Source organism: Dermacentor silvarum, chromosome 7, assembly GCF_013339745.2.
Source record: "Dermacentor silvarum isolate Dsil-2018 chromosome 7, BIME_Dsil_1.4, whole genome shotgun sequence".
Lineage (NCBI taxonomy): Eukaryota > Metazoa > Arthropoda > Arachnida > Ixodida > Ixodidae > Dermacentor > Dermacentor silvarum.
The window spans coordinates 158,576,879-158,600,175 of record NC_051160.1 but is presented as its reverse complement, the minus strand read 5'-3'; the positions used below and the strand labels follow the sequence as shown (position 1 = coordinate 158,600,175).

The 23,297-nt window shown below is 43.6% G+C and overlaps 1 protein-coding gene across 1 annotated transcript; it reads right to left on the bottom strand.

Annotated features, from left to right (window-relative positions):
* Positions 1 to 3,783: 3,783 nt before the first annotated feature.
* Positions 3,784 to 22,656, bottom strand: LOC125947033 (uncharacterized). The gene is made up of 3 exons (XM_049671315.1): positions 22,428 to 22,656; positions 9,921 to 10,076; positions 3,784 to 3,987 (listed from the first exon to the last, which is right to left on the bottom strand). The coding sequence occupies exons 1-3, from the start codon at positions 22,557 to 22,559 to the stop codon at positions 3,844 to 3,846; spliced, it is 432 nt and encodes a 143-aa protein (XP_049527272.1). The 5' UTR covers positions 22,560 to 22,656; the 3' UTR covers positions 3,784 to 3,843.
* Between the last annotated feature and the right edge of the window lie 641 nt (positions 22,657 to 23,297).

Below are 23,297 nucleotides of genomic sequence, written 5' to 3'. Positions count from 1 at the left end.
GCAACGGCTGCTGATCCGTGAAAAGCGTAAAAAGATATCGATGAAACTTCCTTAACCCATATATTATGGCCAACGCTTCTCTTTCAATTTGTGATAACGCGCGTTCCGCTGCCGATAATGTCCGAGAGGCAAAAGCAATGGGCCTTTCGTCCCCGTTTGTTTGCACATGCGAAATCACCGCGCCCAGTCCGTACTGGGATGCATTGCAACTGAATACCAGCGGGCGCTTTGGGTTGTAGTAGCAGTTTTTTTTTTTTTTTGGAAAGCAGCAGCGCATTCCTTGGGCCATGCAGTACCACCACACGCCTTTATTTAAAAGAGCGTACAACAGTGCTGCCACGGTTGCCAAGTTCGACAGAAACTTGGAATAAAAGGTCACCATGCCCAAGAATGATTTCGATTTCGTTGCATTTCAGGGTTCTGGTGCAGCCGTAATTGCTTTAACTTTTTATCCCAAAGGCTGGATTCCGGCATGCCGATATTCGGTGGCCCAGGTACCGAACTGCTCTTTGAAAAAACTCGCATTTTTTCTGTTGAAGGGTTACTGTGATGGAATGTAATGAGGTTTGGGCCCAGGACCATTCACCAAGGAACGCAATCGACCACTCGAGTGCACACAAACACAGGTAACATATTAACAGCACAAATACGTGCAACATACTTGACGATGGACATGTAAACAAAAGCTATTACGAGTAATCCACGCAGTCCTGCGGATGCTACTACAGTTTCTGTCGAAAAATCTAAATAGTAACTCGCCGATTATTCCCTTTGCGTGGAGCCCTTTGACGCGTACAGACAATGTCGGTTCCGAAGAGTCGACTGGTGGTCGGACGACGTCACCATGGGCCTACCCACGGTATCATGGGACCTGCAGCCGCAGCCGTGGTAGCCGCGCAACAGCTCTCGCTACTGCTCTCTCCTCCGGCAGCAGGCTGGCCGTGTCAACGGCCCGCACTGTAAGCAAAAATGGGCCGAGATGGGAGTATATGTTTACCCCCATCGCGGAGGTTTTGCAGGGAATTATGGGAATATATGTTTACATCCATCGAGGTGGTTTTGCAGGGGAGCATATGTTCACACCCATCGAGGAGGTTTTGCAGGGAATTATGGGAATATATGTTTACATCCATCAAGGTGGTTCTGCAGGCAACTATGGGAGCATATGTTTACACCCATCGAGGAGGTTTTGCAGGGAATTATGGGAATATATGTTTACATCCATCGAGGTGGTTTTGCAGGCAACTATGGGAGCATATGTTTACACCCATCGAGGATGTTTTGAAGGGAATTATGGGATTATATGTTTACACGCACCGAGGAGGTTTTGTAGGGAATTATGGGATTATACGTTTACCTCCATCGAGGAGCTTTTGCAGGGAACCATGGGAGCATATGCTTACATCCATCGAGGAGGCTTTGCAGGGTACCATGGGAGTATCTTTTTACATTGATTGGGGAGCTTTTGCAAGATGTGGGAGTATCTGTTTACATGCATCAGATAACATGCCACCCTCAGAATCTTCAATATTAATTTTCCACACTGAGAAATGCACAATATATTGTTTTTCCAAGCTGGAAGATGCAAACAAAAGTAGTCAAAGTAGTGGTTTGTAGAAAATAAATTTATTGAACATTGTGAAGCCATTAGAATCCACATGATCACATCATCTAAAGAAAGCAATCCCATCAAACTGAGGCATTCAAAAACCTAGATCCTTAACAGCATAGGCTTCCACGCAGCCTGGTGTGGCAGGTAGTCCTGTCAAAACTTTTTAAGATGGCCTAAAGCACACTTATAAAACCCTATTGTCATAGATTGCACTAACCATTTAATCACCTGCAACATAAATGTTGTGAATATGCAAATACACAGTGGGTGGACTAGTGCAAATAGCACATAGGCAAGAAGGAAGAAATGGATGACACGAGCGCAAGCTCTCAACTGGTTTTTACGATCCTTCCTTTTTGTCCATGTTATTTGCAGAACCCACAGTATGAATTGAAAGCAACTCATTCAAGTGCAGGTTCACCTAAGACCGTATGAAATACATCAAAAGTACATTGAAACCTACCACAAGTGCCTAAACAAGGTGAAATAGTTTGGAAATAACATAGTTACAGCAGAGCATTCTGTTGACATTTGAGTTTGCAAACTTAGACATTGTGGCACTGCAAAAGGTAAAGCAACGAGTAAAGCAGACGTCACTTCTCATTGATATTGACAAGCGCACGAGAGCTAAAGCAGCAAAACTTGGGGAAGACACCAACCCACTAATTGCACTTTGAAAATAAATGTTTAAGAAAACGACAGTTCTGGGAGGCAGAACGGTGCTACTTTTACAGTAAGAAGCTGGCAGAGTGGACTAAATGAAGCAGAGTTCAGCTTTGCTTTTTGCCCCTATCGCCGAAAGGCAAACATAGTAGCCAAGAGAGTCATAAGGAATGCTAAAGTGTTCATTGTATTGTACCTTGATTTTAAGAGTGGGTAAAAATGCGTGTTTTTAATGGCAGCAACCCATCACCATTCCGTCCACAGATTTACTCTAGGCTGTAGTCTACACTTTGCAGCCCATGGATCAGCAAGTAATGAAATACAGCAAGTAATACTGAAATAAAAAAACAGTCAGCAGAAAAGCAACAAAAGTACCAAAATCCATCAGGGGCAAAAAGCAAAGCTCTCTTTCATTTAGTCCACCCTGCCAGCTTCTTTATGTAAAAGTAGCACCGTTTTGCCTCCCAGCGATCATCCAAGCTGCCTTCCGGACATTCCACCTGGATAATGCTGCTGGTGTGAAAAGGCGTAGAGCCTCGAACCACCATGCGAGCCCACTTTTGACGATTAAGAGGCAAAAAACAGGCAATGCTGAAGACTGCATTGTGAAAGACCATCTAGACTAGTTGAAACAACTTTTGGAAGATTTGTTCCTAACAGCTCGGGAACAAAAAGTAAAAAAAGATATAACACACATGTGTGCCAATCTGACAGCGAAGCTGTTATAAGGCACTTCTCACACCCTTTAGAAGAACTAGGGGTCTAGTTGCTAGCTAACAGCCTAGCTTGAACAGAAACTGCTGCAGAGCTCGAGCATTGTCAAGGCTGGCTGTTAGAGATGGCCTGCATTCAGGCTAGTAGCAGTGCCTTGGCGTCTGCTTTTACCACAGCAGCTGCACAAGCAGCTCCTGGCTGGCTTTTACCATGAAGACAGTATAATGCGATGTCAAAAAAATAGCGTAGCTTGCACTGGAGGCGCAATGATAAAGAGACAGCGGAGCTGATGCACACCTCGCCAGTCCTGGCTTTTGGGCTAGGCTAAGCACTACCAAGTCATCGTCAGTATTTCCCGGAATGTATTATTTGCCAATTATCTATTAGCTATTGATTGGCTACCGCAAGGTATTGGCCACGTATTTGGGCTAGGCTAAGCACTACCAAGTCATCATCATCATCAGCCTAAATTTTATGTCCACTGCAGGACGAAGACCTCTCCCTGCGATCTCCAATTCCCCGTCTTGCGCTAGCGTATTCCAACTTGCGCCTGCAAATTTCCTAACTTCATCACCCCATCTGGTTTTCTGCTGACCTCGACTGCACTTCCCTTCTCTTGGTATCCATTTTGTAATCCTAATGGTCTATCGATTATCCATCATACGCATTACATGGCCTGCCCAGCTCCATTTCTACCAAGTCATCCTCAGCATTTGCCGGAATTTTCCGGATTAGCTATTGATTAGTTATTGACGTTTTTGAGCTGCAATGCCTTCACGCGTGGTTTTGTGTGGCAAAGACCCAAAAAGGCATGCTTGAAAAATGACAGCAATCGGGGTGCCTTTTTGGGCTATTCAACACTGAACACCCAAAAAGACGCAAAAAGGCACGCCATGCCGCCGAGGAGGGATTTCATCTGAAAAATGCGCTGCCTGTCTTTGTAGAGACAGTCCCACGTCGGCTTCTCCGAGTAGACAAGGCGTCAGTGGCACATCCTTCTGTAAAAGAAAGAATAAAATCATTGAGATTACAGCATTTCACTGGAGGTATAATAAATAAATTCCACAATTCCCAACCAATGAACGGAAGCAAAGACATTGCCTTTCTGAATGCCACAACAGGGCCACATCACTGAAACTGTGCAAAATCTTGTGATCTTCAACTAATGCTCAGGCGATGACTGACAACAGTAATGGAAATTGTACAATTATGTCTGGTCACATAGTATTCAACACTGGAAAGTTGAGTACAGTAGTATCTTGTTGATACGATCCTGTTTCGTACTATTTCCCGTCGCCAATCTTTGCGATCGAGAACACGAAAAATGACCAAATACTTTCACTTCTTTTTCACCTGCTAATACGTTTACAGAAAACACATTCCTTTGGCACCAACAATCAGTACATCACCAAACTTCGATCGCATTGCTACGTACTATTTGAAGACGATGACGCGGACATTTGGATTTAGTGGGACATACCCATAAAGGCCGATTTATGCTAGGCCAACATGACACCGTTTTTGGTCTGCCGACCCCCCTGTTCATGACAGCATTTTCCTTCCTTAAACGGTTGGCCACAGCGGTTTCCGTCTTGTAAACTGCTGTCGCCAACAGGCGGCAGACCAAAATCGGTGTCGTGTCAGCCTAGTGTGAATCAGCCTTAAGCAATCGCTGGCTGATCTGAGGACGACAACGTGTCTTGTTTTGATGTTGGCTGGGTTCCATGTTGGCCAGTGCTTGCTACCCCTCATAAGTACACCGTGTAAATAATTTACCTACTGTGCTTCCACGTAACAATATTATATGTTTACCATCCACTAGATCCCCTGTGAACGAGAAACGGCACGGACAAACGAGAGCAGTAGCCACCTATTGCAGCAGCTTCCCTGCAGTACCTGCTTACCCATGTCATGTGAAAACACCGGCACACACTCAGTTTTCTCTTCGGGTACTGGCAAATGACCTTAGAGATCTTTGCCAATTTCTTCCTTCATGGTCGTTGCATGTGTTCTACCACGATAAGCACCGATCTGACTGCACAGGCATATATATGTCTTTGGAAAGGTACTGCATGCTTTAAATAGTCGATAAACCAAATGTGCTGCTGTTAGAAAGTGTTCATATTGTTCACTCTGTTCTGAAGTGGCACTGCTGCTGATTGTCAAATGCTATGCTGTTTGTAGAAAGATGGGTACCATCAGGAACTTTGCCTTCTGCCCTCCATGTGAAGTGTACCATGTATTTATACATGAATAAACTTCACACCTGTAAATGCCATGAAAGAAGTATAATGTTCTGGAGTGTGGGAATATTTGAAAATTTCTAATAACGAATCAAATACAGTGGACACGCATTAAAGCTCAGCTCAAGGAAAATTACTGATAAATGAAATTAAATAGGATTATTTGGTTGGTTTCCTATGGCCCCGGCACAGTAAAACTCTTCAGTTATTTGAAACAGTATTTATTTGCTACCTTTGGTTAAACGGCACAAAAGCTGAACACTAGGAATGAAATTGTTCATCGCCAACGCCATAGTCAGGATAGGCCAATCGAGTAGCCATCCATGGGCTTCAATAAGCTTCCCAATCATTCGTGCATTTGTTTGTGCTGCTGTTTTAGGCCTAAATGCAGTAAGTGTTTCGGTCTGATGGAGATGAAAAAACGGCTGCATAAAGCACTGTCGCTTGAAAAGAAGCTGCAAGTTCTTCAGGAGCTCAATCAAAGTGGCCTGTCCCAGACGGAGGTTGCAAAAAAGCTCGACATCTCGAAGTCCACACTATCGCACATTTTGAAGGTGCCGTCAAGAATGTAACATTCCCTTTAAAACAAATGAGGGTGCGAACGCCATATAAACTGGAAAAGGTTCTTTTTTTGTGATTTAAGGGTGCGCGGAGTGCTAATTTTCTGGTAATAGGACCCGTTTTGGAGCCGAGAAACAAGAGATAGCCCTGCAAATGGGAATGGCAAATTTTGGCACATGCAACGAATGGCTGAGCCGATTTAAAAAGCAGCATGGCTTTGTCTTCAAGCGGTCGATCCTCCTCCAGGTTTCCAGTGGAGTGGCATCAGCATAGCTAAAGAAGCAGTTGAACTTTTGCAGCGCTATTTCGAGCATGAGGGGCGTGCAGAATTTCCAGCAAGTCAGTCAGGCATGCACACTTAATTTGTGAAAAAGCAGCTCAAGAGTGTTAAGCAAACCACAATTCATCTCTTTTTTTAGGTGCATCCAGATCAGTAAAGGTTCAAGCAATTTAAATAAAGTTGTGCTTCATGAAATATGCCTACCATGCTTAAACTGGATCACTTTTTGCGATCCCTTTCAAGTTCCATTTAAGAGGAGTCCACTGTAATAATCCATTCGATTCAAATCGAATAGTCAGTATGCATAACTAGAATCATTTCTCAAGAAGATTTCAAATAGTTTAAATTCTCTTTTGTGCACAATCTAACGACGTTTTAGCAAAATGCGATAAATTTCATCCTGGTTACTATATAGTAGACAAAGCACAAGGAGTTACACAGCAGAACACACTACACAGGATTCAGGGTCAGAGCCAGACCTTTCCTTCTCGACTGTGATCGTTGGCACTCTACATATTTCCTGGAATGCAAACTATCTATTTGCTTGGAATGCCACATTTCCACTCTTTAAAAACAACGCCTCATAATGTGTAATGTTACGACAGAAACTTGCCAACAAAAGAACTATTGTCTATGCTGCTGCCATAATATGGAACAAAGTAATTACAAACTTAAATATAGGTCATTGTAATCGCTGATATCAAAACGTTTTTCAGAAGTGATCAATATGCGGGTCCACTGCAAACTGTTTTTTTTAATTCTTTGTGTTACTATTGTATAAGTTCTGGTGTGTTTTAATTTTCATTTTTGTAGGCTACCAATGTGTAACTGTTGTACATGAAATTGATGTACAATGTCGAGTCGTCTCACTACTGTTTCTAGCACTTCCTGCATGGGCCTATGTCTAGCCGAAACGGCTAAGGGCCCAGGTGATTTAGATGTACTTTTTATTTTACTATTGGTGTGAATAAATCATTTGATTTGTCTATGCTAGGATAGGAAGAAGTTTATAATAATGGTCAAAACAACTGTTTATTATACGGAAAACATTCAATTCTCAACTAGTTTCTGGCACTATTCAATCTATTCGGTCCCAAAAATTACTATTTGCACACCTCTATAATGTCCTTTATGGTCCTTAGCAGAATAACGTGCTGCTTCTGGGTACTTTGTTACACGTATCTGTTATTCAGTATCTGAGCTACAGCTTAGCCTTACTGCATTGCCATGCAACTGCACTGACGTGGAGATACCATCAGCATAAAAACAAATCAACTGATCAGAATATCCGTTACACATAATTACATGGAAATGCAACATGTATAATCTCTCTCTAGCCAGTCTCTATGCATGAGGTAGTCCCAAGTGCATGCTTTGGGTAAGGATGGAGTGCTGGACAAGTTGGAACTGATTTGTGACTTACAGCACAAAAAGTTAACACAACGAAAAAGTAGGGATGACCCGACCGCAGACTTCAAAGCCCTGCAAAGCCCTTTTAGTTGGAAGACAGTGCTCCTGTCTCCCTACTTTTTCGCCGTCTTGTCTTTTTGAGCTGTAAGACACGAACATATATGTGCTTTGACGTCTGAATTAGGCCACTGTTAGAAATGCGTGGGAACCTGCGAACAAAACAACACATTTTAATAGTTTTGGATTTGTTTGCGTCTGAATTTATGCTGATAGTAGGTCACTGCTCATAATAAAACCGTTATAGAATATTTGTATAATTGGGAATTTGTGATGATGTTGAAGGCAGGATAACTTAGCCACAAATGTACCATCGACCAAGATGTTTACGGACCACGGATCTCAGAAAACGCTAAATATATCAGAGCAGCCTTTAAAAGTAGCCAGTCAAACCATATAAACAGTAAAAGTCCCCATTGCAAGGAAAACATCACAGGTTATAGAGTACAGGAGACTACCGCATCTAGGCTACCAAAACACTAAATGTCAGTCTACAGATTCAGCATTCCTTCAAATCCTTTTCTTGCTGTCCTACTTGAGATAATTTGCAATAATTTTTCAGTAGAGCAGACGGAGAACAGTGACCATACTTTAACATTCATTTGTTGCAAAATACAGTTGAACCCGGGCATAATGAAAGCCTGAGGCAAAGAAGAGTTTCTTATACTCTGTGAAAGCCCTTACAATAGCCTGCGCACTTTGTATCTCCTAACAAGAAAACGTCGCTAAATTGCGATCCAGTACTAATTAAATTTTCAGGAACGTTAGTCTCCATGTTACATATCCGTGTAATGCTAAGAGTCCAAAAAGTGCTCAAATGCATTTTCTGGCCACTTAAATTATACAAAATAACACCACAGCACAGTTTTGCCCGCAGTGTTTCTGGCACCGTGCCAAGACAGTGTGCTTAGCACCACAGGAACGTTGTTCGGAGACGCAGAGCATCTGATGCTGAATCATACGAGCTCTCGCAAAAGTGACTGCTTCCCTCTATGTAATTGAGAATATCGGTCCATGCCATTGCTGCTATCACTGACCGATGCATGTGGTGTGATTTGTGCTGTCATCAATGCAATTGTGGATAGCCTCGAGCAAGGATCGCCAAAGTAGGTTAAATTTTTTAGAGTACTTTCGTTTCGCAGCAGTTCTCGCAAAGTGCATTTTTTTCATGTTCCCCACCAATTTCAAAATTGTCATGGTCAAGGGTATTTGGTTAGATTCAAATATTTGAAAATACCGAATATTCCTTTTCAATTTTAGATTAGGGGTGGGCGAATAGCGATTTTTGAGACCGAATCGAATGGTGCCAGGAGCGAATTGATTTGAATCAAGTACAGAATACTTTTAAATAGTCTTCAAATAACGAATAGTCAGCCGTTATCAAAATATTATAAAACGATGGTCACATCCTAGTATTCTTAAAGTTAGCAAGTTTCTGTCATTACATAGTTGTTTCTGAAAAGCACAAATGGAGCCTTAGAAGGAACAATTAGTCTCTTCGCATGAACAGGGCTCTTCAGAGTGCGAATGATCGCTGTACAGCTTATAAAGTATGCCTACGTAGTGCTATAGCCTGCTTCACTACAGATGTTCTCATGTTTTCTGTCTATACTGTGCCTACGGGAATGAAAGTTTGCCATACTGTTTCTCCAATTTGGGTGCAGTTGATGTTTTAAAATATTCGAAAAGTGTTCCAAAAATATCAGCATTTACAAATGTGACTGTTCGATTCGGCCTTCGAATCGAATACGACACTATTTGATTCGTTATTCAAAAGTTTTGAATATTCGCACACCCCTAGTATAAATAGTGTTCGAGAACACTATTCGAGAAAGTTCGAGAAACACTATTCGAGAACATTCGAGAAAGCACATTTGAGCCTAAAGACAACGGGAGTCATTTGTAATGCAGTCAAAGCATTTCGCTTTGTGGATACCATGGAGAGAGTGGGAAAAACCATTCTAACTAGCCTGAGTCATGAACAAACCATAGAGAATGGTTTCGATAAGCGCTGCTTGGATTGAGATGAACAAGCAATGCGCGTGCTATACTAGAACAATAGGCCAACACAAGAATAAGTGCGTTTCATAGTAAGAGAGAAAGCTTAGAAAGCCTGGAGAGGTTAGCCTAGTGTCAGGCTAGGCGTGCAACTCCAGGTGAAATGATGAGGTATAAAAGAAACAAAGCGGGAGGAAAGAAAATCAACAAAACAATATTTTCACGATAAGCAGCCTCATCTTACTATAGTGTAAATACAAGCACATAGAAGTGCCAGTAATGATGAGTATTAGTTGCAATACTGTACTAATGATTGTACAGTATTGCAACTAATACTCATCATTACTCATTGAGTGTCAGATAAAATTTATAAAAGACTCACAAAGAGGTGGCACAACTTGTTTGGAATGGGTGATGGAGGTTGCTGTGGCATTCTGTGCAGGCTCTGTACCCGCTTCTCAGACATTTCAGGTGGGAAGCTCTCCGCCTTCTTGTGCACGTTGTTAAATTTGTTGCATAGGCCGAGAACCCATGACTCCTGTAAATTATTTGAATTAGAACACATAGAAACTAAACACTACATAATGGAACGATGAGTGAGCTATGTGGCCAAGAATACACATACAAGGTGGAATTAAATGTTTCCAGACTTGCTCTCTTTTGAACATTCAAACGCTGTCACCTACAAAATAGTTCCCTTGCACATAGAGCACTCCCAATGTTCCGGTCACTTGGAAAATATATGCTGGAAGTGGCTTTTCCAGATAGATTCGAGCACCCTCCTCCTACCAGTATTTATTTGCAAATTTCATGACTCAATAACAAGCTTTATTACAGCTTTCGAGCCGAGTTTTTAATTTTGGGAGAGCAAAATAAGAAAGAGCGAATTCTGATGAATGAGCCGCCTTTCACATCTTCGTACAAGCGAGTTTCTTGCCGCAAACATCGCTCCTCTTGCACATTTACCCTACTAATCAGATTTGGCTCCCACTTTATTCACTTGCTTCTCAAGATGAAAAAAGAAAGGCTCAAAGATTGCCAATTTGACAAGATTGCTTTATTCAAGCTCAAATAATAGAAGGGTGCTTGACTCATTTGGAAAGACATCCAGGGTGCTTGACGCATTTGGAAAGACATCGAGGCCATATTCGCAAAGTGGCAGGAGCACTAGATTGCTGGGCAAGGGTACTATTTGAAAGGTGACAGAGTTTGAATGCACAAAAATGACTACAAAATAGAGCCAGTGCCGATACCTTTTGATACTACCTCATATATATACGACTTTTGTCTGTAAAGTTGGGAGCCATTTACTTTCTTCCGAAGAAGTGATTCCCTGAAGCATCTGTTGGCAAGTGTGTGTAACACCATCTTTTGGAACTAAACATTGTTTTTCGGGTTAGTTGCTGTGGCAGCCACTACATGGCATTAAGTGGCGGAAAAATCCAGTGTGCACGATGCCAGAGGTTCAAAGGCAAGGGTATGTAATTGAAAGGGCAGTGCTTGAAGTAAATAAGGAAATTGGGGCGCTATTTAGGCAATGAATTTTACGTTCAGTGACATCAACTGAGAAGTGCACTGAGCAGGCTGCGAAGCACACTTTTGTGTGTGACAGGACAAATTTTAGCAATAGTGTAGCAACATCATTGCTGCACGGGCGATTCGAGGCTGCAAGCAACGATACTTGTACAGCGGCTAAGCACGCCCCCCTGTTTTCTACAGATCTCTACCTGGCTCATGCGCATCTACGTGGTCATCGTGTTCGCGGAACGCATCCCGGTGCCACAGCAGCGACCTTCTGCCGCAGGCCTGCTGATATAAGTCTTCACAGGAGTCATCGAGCTATCATTGCTGCACGGGCGATTCGAGGCTGCAGGCAACGATACTTGTACAGCGGCTAAGCACGCCCCCCTGTTTTCTACAGATCTCTACCTGGCTCATGCGCATATACGTGGTCATCGTGTTCGCGGAACGCATCCCGGTGCCACAGCAGCGACCTTCTGCGGCAGGCCTGCTGATATAAGTCTTCACAGGAGTAATCGAGCTAGCATTGCTGCACGGGCGATTCGAGGCTGCAGGCAACGATACTTGTACAGCGGCTAAGCACGCCCCCCTGTTTTCTACAGGTACTGTAAGACTGCCACTATTTCTTTTTTTTTCTGTTGAAGGCAGCCCTCGAATCGTTTGTGCACGATGACTCTTGCATCTCTTGCAAAAGAGTTTGAGTAATTCAAGCATGTGTTTGAAAAAAGAATGAAAGAGATGCTTCAAGCTATCAATCATTCAAAAATAGAGCTAGCTGAGCGATCGAAAGCCGAATTTGACGCACTAAAGGCAGAGATCGAAAGTTTCAGGTCAGGCATGTCGTTTATGAATGAAACAGTTGAAGAACTCAAGTCTGCGCAAGCTGACATGGCCTTCCAGGTCAAATCGCTTGCTGATAGCAACGAGAAGCTCGCTCGCCGTGTGGCTGAGTTAGAACAGTACTCCCGGCTTAGCAATCTTGAGATAAAAGGCCTCCCTTTTACAAAAGGTGAGCACTTTACCCAGATAATGCTGAAGGTTGGCGAGAAGATCAGCTGTACTGTGGAGCCTGAGGATTTTGAGGTTGTGCGTAGGGTTCCTACGCGCTCTGATGAGAAGAACATGATTGCACGATTTCGTTCCCGGGAAAAGCGCAACGAGTTCTTGGCAAGGGCGCGTAGAGTGCGCCTGACAACGAAAAGTCTTGGCTTCTCTGGGCAGTCTGAAAAAGCAGTGTTCGTAAATGAACACCTTTCACCTGCTAACAAAAGGCTGTTTGGAGCGGCGCTGAAACTAAAGAAAGCAAAACAATGGATGTTCCTTTGGACGAGCAATTGTGTCATCAAAGCGCGCCAATCAACAGACAGTACTGTGTTCAGAATAACATCTGACAAGGATTTACAGGCTTTTGCTTAGACTTCAGATACAGCAACCACCGATTGAATGGATTACTTTTCGGCTTCAGATCTAGCAGATCAGCTGGGTAAACGTAATCTTTCTTCTGCTGTGCATTTCAATGTTCGAAGCCTCAGGAAACATTTCGACGATGTCTCTGCATTCATACAGTTAACAAACCACCACTTTTCACTCATTTGTTTCTCAGAAACTTGGCTTTACCCAGAAGATGAGAAACTGTTCTTTTTGCACGATTACAGAGCTGAATTTGTTCATCGTAGTAATTGTCCTCATGGGGGCGTTGCCATGTTCATTTCATCTTCCCTTTCATACAACAGGCGTGAGGATTTAAGTATTAACGTAAGCAAATGTGAGTCATTATGGCTAGAAATTGAAAATTTCTTGCCTCAGTACAATAAAAAGAAAACAATAGTGGGCACTGTTTACCGATCCCCTTCGTGCTCAGTTGTTGACTTCTGCAACTCTTTCGCAGCAACACTCGAAAAAATATCGGCTGAAAACAAAAACGCATTAATATTAGGCGACTTCAACATCAATTTACTTGGTGAGTCATGTCCAGGCTATAAAGAGTTTACTAACGAATTTAATGGATTCGGTTTTGAATCTCTCGTAAACATACCGACTCGCTGCGTGCCACACAATGCATATTCTTTGCTGGACACTATTCTGTCAAATGTTGAGCCGTCACCAAATGTTGGAGTTGCAGAGGTCAGCATCACTGACCACTATCCAGTCTTATTTTACTTTGACTTGTGTTATAAGGACAACAAAACCAATTACATTACGACGAAACTTAATATGCAGGAATACAGTGATGAAATAGCGCGAGCAGATTTTTCAACTGTTCTTAATAGTTCAGAGGCTGAAGTTAGGTTCGATAAATTCTCATACATTATAACAAGCGCAGTTACGTCCTGTACAAAACACATAACGACCAAGAGGTACGGCGCACCTCGCTGTCCCTGGGTCTCTCCAAGCCTACTAAAATCTCTCAGGAAAAAAGACAACTTGTACAAAAAAACTAAACGGAAACCATTTAATATGCGCCTTTTGCACCGCTACAAGCTTCTATCTGATCAACTAAACCATGCTCTTGAAAATGCAAAAAAGGTGTTTTTTGAAAGAAAACCTATTGAATGTAGTAATGATGCAAAAAGAAAATGGAAATTGATTAATCAATTTTTAAACGCGAAAACTAGTGCACAATCTATTACCAATATCATGAAGGATGACTCAACTCTTCAAGATACAGTAGCGAAATCGAATGCGTTTTGTGAATTTTTTTCTCCCACTGAAACAGTGGCGCATGTTGAAGCACCTGCATTATTCCGTGAGCCACAGTCTTTTTTCCTGCGCGCATGCACGCCATATGAAGTTCAAGATGTAATAACCAATCTAAATAATACAGGACCTGGGTTAGACAAGATACATTCGTCTCACATTAAAAGCGTGAAACACATTATTTCCGTTCCTCTTTGTCACATTATAAATCAAATTTTTGAGACAGGAGTATTTCCCAGACCATTAAAACGGGCTAAGGTAGTTCCTATATTTAAGAAAGGCGATCGATCACAAATGCAGAATTACCGCCCCATATCTATACTGCCCTTCCTAAGCAAGGTTGTAGAAAAATTACTTGAAATGCAAATACACACTTATTATGCCAAGTTTAACATCCTATCACCTTTACAATTTGGTTTTCGTCGTGGACAGTCTACGGAAAGTGCTCTCTTATATTTCTCTGACTGGATTAGAGCACAGCTTGATAGTGGTATGATAGCTGGAGCGGTCTTTGTGGACTACACCAAAGCCTTCGATAATATTAATCACTGCATTCTTTTTTCCAAACTCGAAAGCTATGGCATTACAGGTCCGGCATTAACCCTGATAAAAAGTTATTTATCCGACAGGTACCAGTGTGTGTGTATTGAAGGTATATTGTCGTCTCATAAACTAATTAACAAAGGAGTGCCCCAAGGTTGAATTCTAGGACCACTGCTTTTTTAACATATATTAATTACCTTCACTCTTATTTGAATACAGACCAATGTCTTTTGTACGCCGACGACACAACCATAATGGCTTCTGGTAACACATCTTCGGAACTAATTGCAAATCTTGACGCGTCGTTACGATCCTTAGAGGATTGGAGCCGCATTAATTCTATTAAGATTAATTCGTCCAAAACCAATTTCGTGGTATTCCACGCCCCTCAAAAAAAATTCCTTCGGACTTATCAATACATATCAATAATGCTGCCATACCACAAACACGTCGTGCTACATTTCTAGGTGTGATCGTTGACTCGAATTTTAGGTTTAATCATCACGTCACCTGTGTAGTTAACAAAATTGGTTTTGGATAAGAGCACTTATCAGAACACGACCATTTTTCAATTTAGATACGTTACTCTCAATCTATTATGCATTTATACACTCCCATATTAATTATTGTATCACGTCATGGGGTAGTACGTACAGAACTCATCTTTCTAGGCGTATCTCTATGCAAAAGCAAGCACTAAGAATCATCACTTTTTCTTCATTTACCCAACCATCTGCGCCATTGTTCCAGTCACTGCATATCCTGCCCGTTGAGGGCCTACATAAGTTTCACATCCTGGTTTTCCTTTTTAAAGCCATTAATAGATATGGATGTGTTAATTTCCTTCCTGAGGACATAATCACTAACAATAATATGACGCGTTTTGCTCTGTCAAACAATTTATTGTTACCAAATGCACGGACTAATTACGGCAAGCAAACGACTACTTTCCTTGCCATATCAATTTGGAATAACCTATCTCCTCCGCTTAAATCACCGATGTCGTTGTATAAATTCAAAAAAATGTTAAAGCAGCATGTGTTTGAATCCTTGAATCCTTAGCCATTCTGTATTGAACCTATCACTGTATATTTTTTTCTTCTGTTGCTTTTTATTTTTTTTATTATTTCATTCTTTTTCTTTGTTTCCTTTTTCTTCTACTTTTTTGGTTTCTTTTTTTGCATCTCGGATTGTTGTGTATGCCTTTTTTTTAAATATACTCTATTCATGTTGCTGTAGGAGGCCCTAATTGCATTTTCGACTTTTTGGCCTCCTTCTGTATAATACACTATGAAACATGTAATACAAATATGAAATAAACAACTTGATTGATTGAACACCAGTTGGACATTGATTCGCGGGATAGGCAGTAGCTTTTTTAGGTGGGCCCCAGCCAATCAAGAAGGAGGGTTAAGTATTGAATGTAGCGACACACCAGCAAAGGGCAGAATTAGATCACAAGGAGTTAAGAAAAAAGACCAAGAGACGGTAAAATTTGTTACATAGACATGCACGGGGGTCGCAGGCATGTAAAAATTACTGTAAATTCAAATGTAGATGAATGACAAATCTATTGGCGTGTATACGCCTTGACCGAAACGTATCTACAAGATTTTGAGCAGCTGCCTGTTATTGACAATTTTGTGTGAGAGGGATGCCACAGAATCACTGGGTCAAGGAAAGGCGGAGGCGTAGGGCATGCTAATTAGGCGAGGTATGAAGTGCCAAAGAGTAAGAGAGACATGTAAGGAGCATTTATGGATTAGCGGTACATTGAAAGGCAGAAAGACGTGGCTTGGAGTAGCTTACGTTAGCGATAGCAGAGATAAAAATAAACAATTTATTGAGTGCAATAGAAGCTATATTAATGAGTTCAAGAAATCAGACCAGGTGACATTAGTGGGGAGACAAGAATGCGTGCATGGCGGATTTAGACAGATATACTGATTACAAGTGTTTTCAAGTGCTGGATCTGTGCAATGAACAGAGCCTCATGGTAGTTAACAGGGAGAATAAGTGTTACGGACAGGTAACGTGGCAATGCGTAAGCAGGCAGTCATGTATCGACTACGCCTTAGTCTCAGAAACGGTCTATGAAGGACTAGACTAAATGATGATAGACGAACTGGAAAAGATAGCCAAGGTAGCTATCATAAACATTTAACGTTAAAACTTGGGAGACATACCAACGCAAAACACGAACCAATAGCATCAGAATTTCTAAAAATGAATGAGAAGAAAATAACAGATAACAAAAAAAGAAGAAAATGGAGTCGTTTTCTACAGGTCTGGGAATATAAGAAACTGGTAGACGTTATGCACCAGGAGGTAAGACAGACAGGGCAAAAAAATTCCTGAATTCGAAAGAGGAAACCACATAAGTGGTGGAACAAGGAAATAAAGCAAGCTATAGAAGAGCGTAAAGCCAGGCATCTAGGGATCATCGAGCAGCCAAAAAGCAGGGATTACTCAAAGAAGAGGTGCTCCTCAGATGGAATAAGTACTGAGAAAAGAAAAGGGCAGCGAGTGAGCTCATGCAAGAGAAATTTAAATGCACAAGTGAGCACTAGGGTGCATAACATTCGCAAAAGAGACAAAGGTGCACCAAAAAGATTCTGGAACCATGTAAGAGCCCACGGAGCTCCAACTAAAAATTTTCAAATGGCTATAAGGGATGAAGACTAACATATTTGAAGGAAACAATGTGCTGCGGTACATCAGAGACGTTATTGGAGATAACTTTGACACAAAAGGAAGCATGGTTCAGACTCAAACAGATCCAGCAACAACAGAGAAGCCTGACAGATCAAAATTTAGCCTAAAAATACTTTTACTGGAAAACAGCAGAAGAAAATGTCCCTAATTACCCTGGCATGGGACCCAACAAAATCCCAATACAGCTAATAAAACACCTCCTTCCAAAGAGCAAGGCACTGCTGACTAATACTATTCAGCAAGTTATTAAAAGGAAGAAAATTCTAGTTGGATGGCATGAAAGCAAGACAAACCTCATTTACAAAGGCAAAGGTGATAAGGTCAGCTTTAACAAAAGATTTGTGGCACAAAATGACAGGAAACACAAAAGGGACTGGATAGGACGCCAGACTTTCGACTAGTGTATTTTGAGCACACCACCCAAATATATCTTTTTCAAGAACGTGCACATGCAGAGGACGCAGCTCGTGCAGACAAACTATCTTGCAGCACTATCTACATATAACGATACGGAAGGCACACTAATGCAACCATCTCCCTTCTTAATATGAAAGGCTCCAAGCGCTTCACGGGATTATGTTTCTGTACTCCTTCCCATCAGGCATGTCCCCAAAGCGTGGTACGCCGCCGCATGAAGCACAATGGAATGGCAGGTGTGAACCCACACCATTCGTAATCGATAATACGCATTCCCTTAGGCGGTCATTAACACGGCAGCCTGTTTGGCCTATGTAAACATTGCCACAGCTCAACGAAATGTAATAAATGATGCCCACCACGCAATGCATAAGTGGCCCGGCATGCTTGGCCTTTTGGGAAGAAATACAGGCACAGAGGTTCGCCAGCTTGTTAGGTGCCGAGAAAACCACTTGGACGTCACGCCTATTTGCAACTTTTTTCAAGTTGTGGGCAATCTTATGCATGTAAGGTAATAGCAGTGGTCTCTTCTGCATGACCTCAGGCTTTGGCTGCAGCAGAAAGGATGCATTACTCGCAGAAAAAAGTTCCGGTCAGCCTTGTCACGATGATAGCAGTTCGTATTGCGCTTCCTCCCAACTGTCTGTTAAGCCAACTACCCAGCACAACAAACTACTTTTGCACAAACTGGAGTCGCACATAAAGTGCACATGCTCATTCTAAGAAGTATATGCATGCTTAAATACAGAAATTCTTGTTTTCAGTCAGCAGAATTAGTTTTGCACGATCATTCATTAATTACGATAGAAGATTGGGCGAGTTGGTTGTGGTTTATAACGGCGGTGTTGCGCAGCACGTGAAATGTAGGAAAAAGGACAGAAGAGTGAAGAGCACTAACACTGATGTTTATTTGCAGATGAGCATTATTTATACGAGCAGCAAACAGAAAGACCACAGAAAAAAGGAGGATACCCAGAGCCAGTGCATCGTTGCCAAGTGAGATCGCTTTTGTTAACATGTACCCACGATTTCCCAACGCCCTGCAAATTAATCATGCTGAAGCCGTGAGGGAGCAATGGACGGGATGCTTACGCAGCAGTCACCTAACTTGTAAATATTTCTGCTTGTATGATTTCTTGGGTTAACTGCGACCTGTGCCTTGCCAATACCACACAATCATAAAGAAGGGGAGCGCATCCACAATCACGGCAATGAATGGCAAGACGACCCTGCACCGCATTGTACACGTGTCAGTGCTCACGCAGGCGGTCATTGAGACACCTGCCAGTCTGGCCGACATAAGTCCTACTGAACTTCAGTGGATAAACGACTCCCTCTATGCACGAGACGAAGCGTGAGTTGTGGTTGGTGGAGCACGAAGAAAAGTTTGTGCGTGGTGCGTTGACTCCTAGAAAAAGCTTCTGAAGTTGCTCTGGTGCCGACAAAACCACATGCACGTTGGTGCCCTGGACAATCTTCTAACTTTGAGTGGGTCGAGCCGAAGTGCAAAAGTGGTTTGCCACTTCTTGGTACATACATCCAGCAAAGGTGTGTAGGTGTGAAGAAAAGCTTCAAATCAAGAAATTGTAGAGTTGGAATCGGGCAATTCAAACGTGAGAACAAGCAGCTGCAGGCACTCACGGAAAATAGCCACAGTATCTGAGGCAATCTTGTGGAGAACTCATTGTTACATTTTTTTCAGTCGCTGGTTCTCAAGTTTGAATCGCCCAATTCTAACACTCTACGATTGCTTGATTTGAAGCTTTTATTCACACCTACACATGTTTGCTGGATGAATGTGCAAGAAGTGGCAAACCACTTTTGCCCTTCGGCTTGGCCCACTCAAACTTAGTTAAGAGGGGTATTACTAACCTCTGCCTTTCCGACGCCCTCAAGAAATCTTGCCCCCACACAATGCATCATAGTTTCGCACAACAGGTGACGTGGCTGAAAGGTTGCTTACGGTCATGCAACGAGGGCGTAAGTCTGAAAAACATGACAACTCTGAAAAGAGCCAGCCTGTCGTTTCGCCGTACGTGCACAGCATTTGGCACAGGTTAAAGAAGATTGTCCAGGGCGCCGTGTACATGTGGTTTTCTCGGCACCAGAGAAACATCAGAAGCTTTGTCGGAAGCGGACGAGGCTGACTTCCTGGACCCGGACCCGCTACTGGACTACGGAGGAATCCTCGCTTGGTACCGAGAGGGCCGCCGAGCGTTGCCTGGGCCTCACCCGAGACTAGGGCGACGTGAGGGGGTCCTCTTACGACAGCTACAGACTGGAACAGTACTCACGCCGGCCCTAGCCCGGCACGTGTGTCCCGGACTGTTTGAAAGTGCTACGTGCAGTGTGTGTGCGCGAGAACTGGCAACCTTAGCCCACGTGTTGTGGGGGTATGACGCGTGTGCGGGGGGAACCGTGCGGGACTCTCTGCCACCGGACATGGAACACTACATCAGTTCGCCTGACCATCAGGCGCAACTCCAAGCCATCCAGCGGCTCGACGCGGCCCTGGCCCGGCAAAAGCGAACGGAGGCAACTCCTAGTAGCTAGCGCCGGACCGGTCCGCGCTGAGGTCTAGTGAGATAGGGGGTTGATGGAGCCCTACGTGGCCTGATCCACCCCTACATGCGGATTAATGTCAATAAAGTCATTTTTCTCTCTCTCTCTCTAAGAGTCAACGCACCATACGCAAACTTTTCTTCGTGCTCCACCAACCACAACTCACGCTTCGTCTCGTGCATAGAGGGAGTCGTTTATCCACTGAAGTTCAATAGGACTTATGTCGGCCAGACTGGCAGGTGTCTCAATGACCGCCTGCGTGAGCACCGAAACAATGTGTACAATGCGGTGCAGGGGCGTCTTGGCATTCATTGCCATGAGTGTGGATGCGCTCCCCTTTATGATTGCGTGGTATTGGCAAGGCACAGGCCACAGTTAACCCAAGAAATCATACAAGCAGAGAATATGTACAAGTTAGGTGACTGCTGCGTAAGCATCCCGTCCATTGCTCTCTCACGGCTTGAGCATGATTACTTGGCAGGGCGTAGGGAAATCATGGGTACATGTTAACAAAAGCGATCTCGCTTGTCAACAATGCACTGGCTCTGGGTATCCTCCTTTTTTCTGTTTGCTGCTAGTATAAATAATGCTCACCTGCAAATAAACATCAGTTGGAAGTTAGCACTCTTTACTCTTCTCTGTCCGTTTTCTTACATTTCGCGCGCGACGCAACACCGCCATTCATCCATGGTGTTTAACGTCCTAAGCTAGGGCTACGAGAGACCGCTTTAGAGGAGGGCTTCAGAACATGCGAGCTTGTGCTTATCAAATCTTTCATGGTAACATCTTCATGGTTGCATGTAGGAAAACCAATGCCCAAATAGTCAACCTGACTAGTATGTGCTACCTCTCCAGAGCTGAGTGTATACACGTAGTAAAGATAACTTCTCATGCTCAGACACTTTACTCATAGCCTCAGCGGCCAAAAGCCATTCTGAAAGCATTAATATGACTATCTAAAACCAATAATGTGAAATGTGTCCAGCAGCTGGTGACTGCATGACATGACTTAAACCATATTTGAACAATTTTTGTTCAAATTAGTGGTTCCAACTTTTCTGCATGTTGAGCTTCATGGCGATATGCGACCCGTTCTACGATTGCGTGCCTTCAAAGAAGCTCACTACTTCCTGAGTTTAGCTTCACGAATGCGACCGCGTACATTCGACCCGTGCGCAAGCACGTCACACAAGACAAAATTAGTGGCCTGTAGTCTGCATATGGTGGCGTGGATATTGCTTTTGGCGTGAAGGACCCCGCCGGATAAAAACACATACACATCATTTTCGGCGTGGCGCCTATTGGTTGAGCGCTTTGCGACCACGGTCGCGCGACTGAAAAATTGAGCAGCGAGCGACTGGCCCAAAATGGTCGCTTTTCGAGAAAAGCGACCATGTGCGAGCATTCGCGACTGGCCGCGTCACGACCAACTTGATCGCGCGACCACTGTCAGTCGCCGGTGTGAATGAGCCTTCATCAGTCGCACGACCGTGGTCGAAAAGCTGCTCAAGCAATCAGCGCCGCGCCCAAAGTGATGTTATGGGTTTTTATCCGGCGTCCTCACGCCAAATGCAATGTGCACGCCACCATATGCAGACTACATATGCAATTGGTGTCTTGTCTTGTGATTCTGGGACGCAGCAGTTGTAGCAACGTGTCGAATGTACGCGGGCGCATTCGCTGGAAGCTAAACAACAGGAAAAGAAAGCACGACACAAACCCTTTTTCCAGCTGCCGTTCGTTCGATGAGCACGCCACCCAAAGGTGAACAGCTTCGCTTTAATATTATGCACCGAATCTCACGCAATGCGAACTGGAAATTACAAGTTGCTCTCGATATTACTCGTTGTCATACGCACAAAGTTCGGGTAGGAGGCGGCATGCGTGGCCGGCCATTTTACGCGAGCGGAGGCACGGGTGCACCCACCAGCGTTGCATTCTTCGGAGGCTTCCACGCTGCCACAGCTGACACCACGGCAGAGCACATCAGCACAGGGACGACGTCTTCCTGTTCGCTCGAATCAAAATCCATGGCTGTTGCCGGAACGCGAAACCAATTTACACAGTGTGCGCGAACTGCGTAGATTCCTAGAGTTCTCGCTGAGAACGATAATCTCCGGGATTGCGCGCTCAGCCGCGCTTGCCGGCGTGAACATCAGTCGCCTTCGGTCGCTTTTTGGTCGCGAGTCGGAAATGGTCGCGCGACCACCTCAAGTCGCAGGTGTGAATGAGCCTTAGGAATACTCGCGCAGCGTATACCCTATACTCGACGGTCCGTCAAAATTGCAACAAGTGGCACCCCAGTTTGGTTACACGAGGTACTTTTGACTGCGAGGGACGGGTTCAAACTTCTCGAACCCGTACGGGGCTCTATCGCGATCGAAAGTGCTTGTGCGACACCGCGGTATTAAATAGCAAACACCAAGGGACTTACCAACGTGTTGTCGTTGATAGTTGCCAGAGATGAGAGAGCCGTCAGCAACTCTTCTTGTCGCCCTGCCTGCAGCGTTAGTTTCTTCATCCGACCGGTCTCGAGAATGCCCAGGCAAACAACGCTGGATGCCATAGCTTGCGGTGGTTAAAAAACGTATATAAAACGCTCTAACTACTAAGAAGAGTGGGCATCTTGTCCAGCGAGGCTCAGACGGGTCAGATAAACCACACAACACCTACTGTAAAGCCCGCGAAGCAACTTGCATTACGGTGTGGCATCATCACAGGGCGGCATGGTGTGGCGCTAGTGTCTGCTGGAATTGTCATGTCAAATTTGTCGACGGAAATAATTTTTTATTAGCAGCATTGCGTCATTTCTTTTCAGAACATCTCAGAAAAACAAGAAATATGATTTGTTCAATTGTATAACAAGTCATAGCCATTCATATGAAAAAAAAAACATTATGCGAACTTGTCTAGCCTTAGCAAAACATGTACTCGAACAAGCGGTTCGTTAATTGTACTCTGAAATAATGGCAACAAGATAAATAATTGTGAGCATTAATCATTGAAGTAGTCCATGGAGTTTTGTTTCTTTCCTCCATGAGCTAATCCAAAGAAACGTTGCGAGGTGACGCGGAAGGCGACGTAACTGGCTACTGATGTACCACGGCTACTGATATGTAGATCTTTAGAGATTTTCTGTGATATTGTCACGAAGTTAACAAGCGAGACCTTGGCAAATCGGTGTTCCTTTAATAAAGGCTGCCACTCGAAGAGCGTGCATTCCACTACGTACTTCGTCATTCTCGTTCTAGTGGCCGGAGGTGTGTTCTCCCCTCTCAAAAGCGACTGTCCCGGTCGCGAGGTC

What these genes read in the sequence shown, in the direction of transcription:
- LOC125947033 (XM_049671315.1), bottom strand. Translation starts at nt 22,559, where the DNA reads ATGGCATCCAGCGTTGTTTGCCTGGGCATTCTCGAGACCGGTCGGATG. An exon ending in CTATCAACGACAACACGTTG is followed by an intron (nt 10,077 to 22,427) that starts GTAAGTCCCTTG and finishes AATAATTTACAG; the next exon opens with GAGTCATGGGTTCTCGGCCT. An exon ending in ACAAGTTGTGCCACCTCTTT is followed by an intron (nt 3,988 to 9,920) that starts GTGAGTCTTTTA and finishes TTTCTTTTACAG; the next exon opens with AAGGATGTGCCACTGACGCC.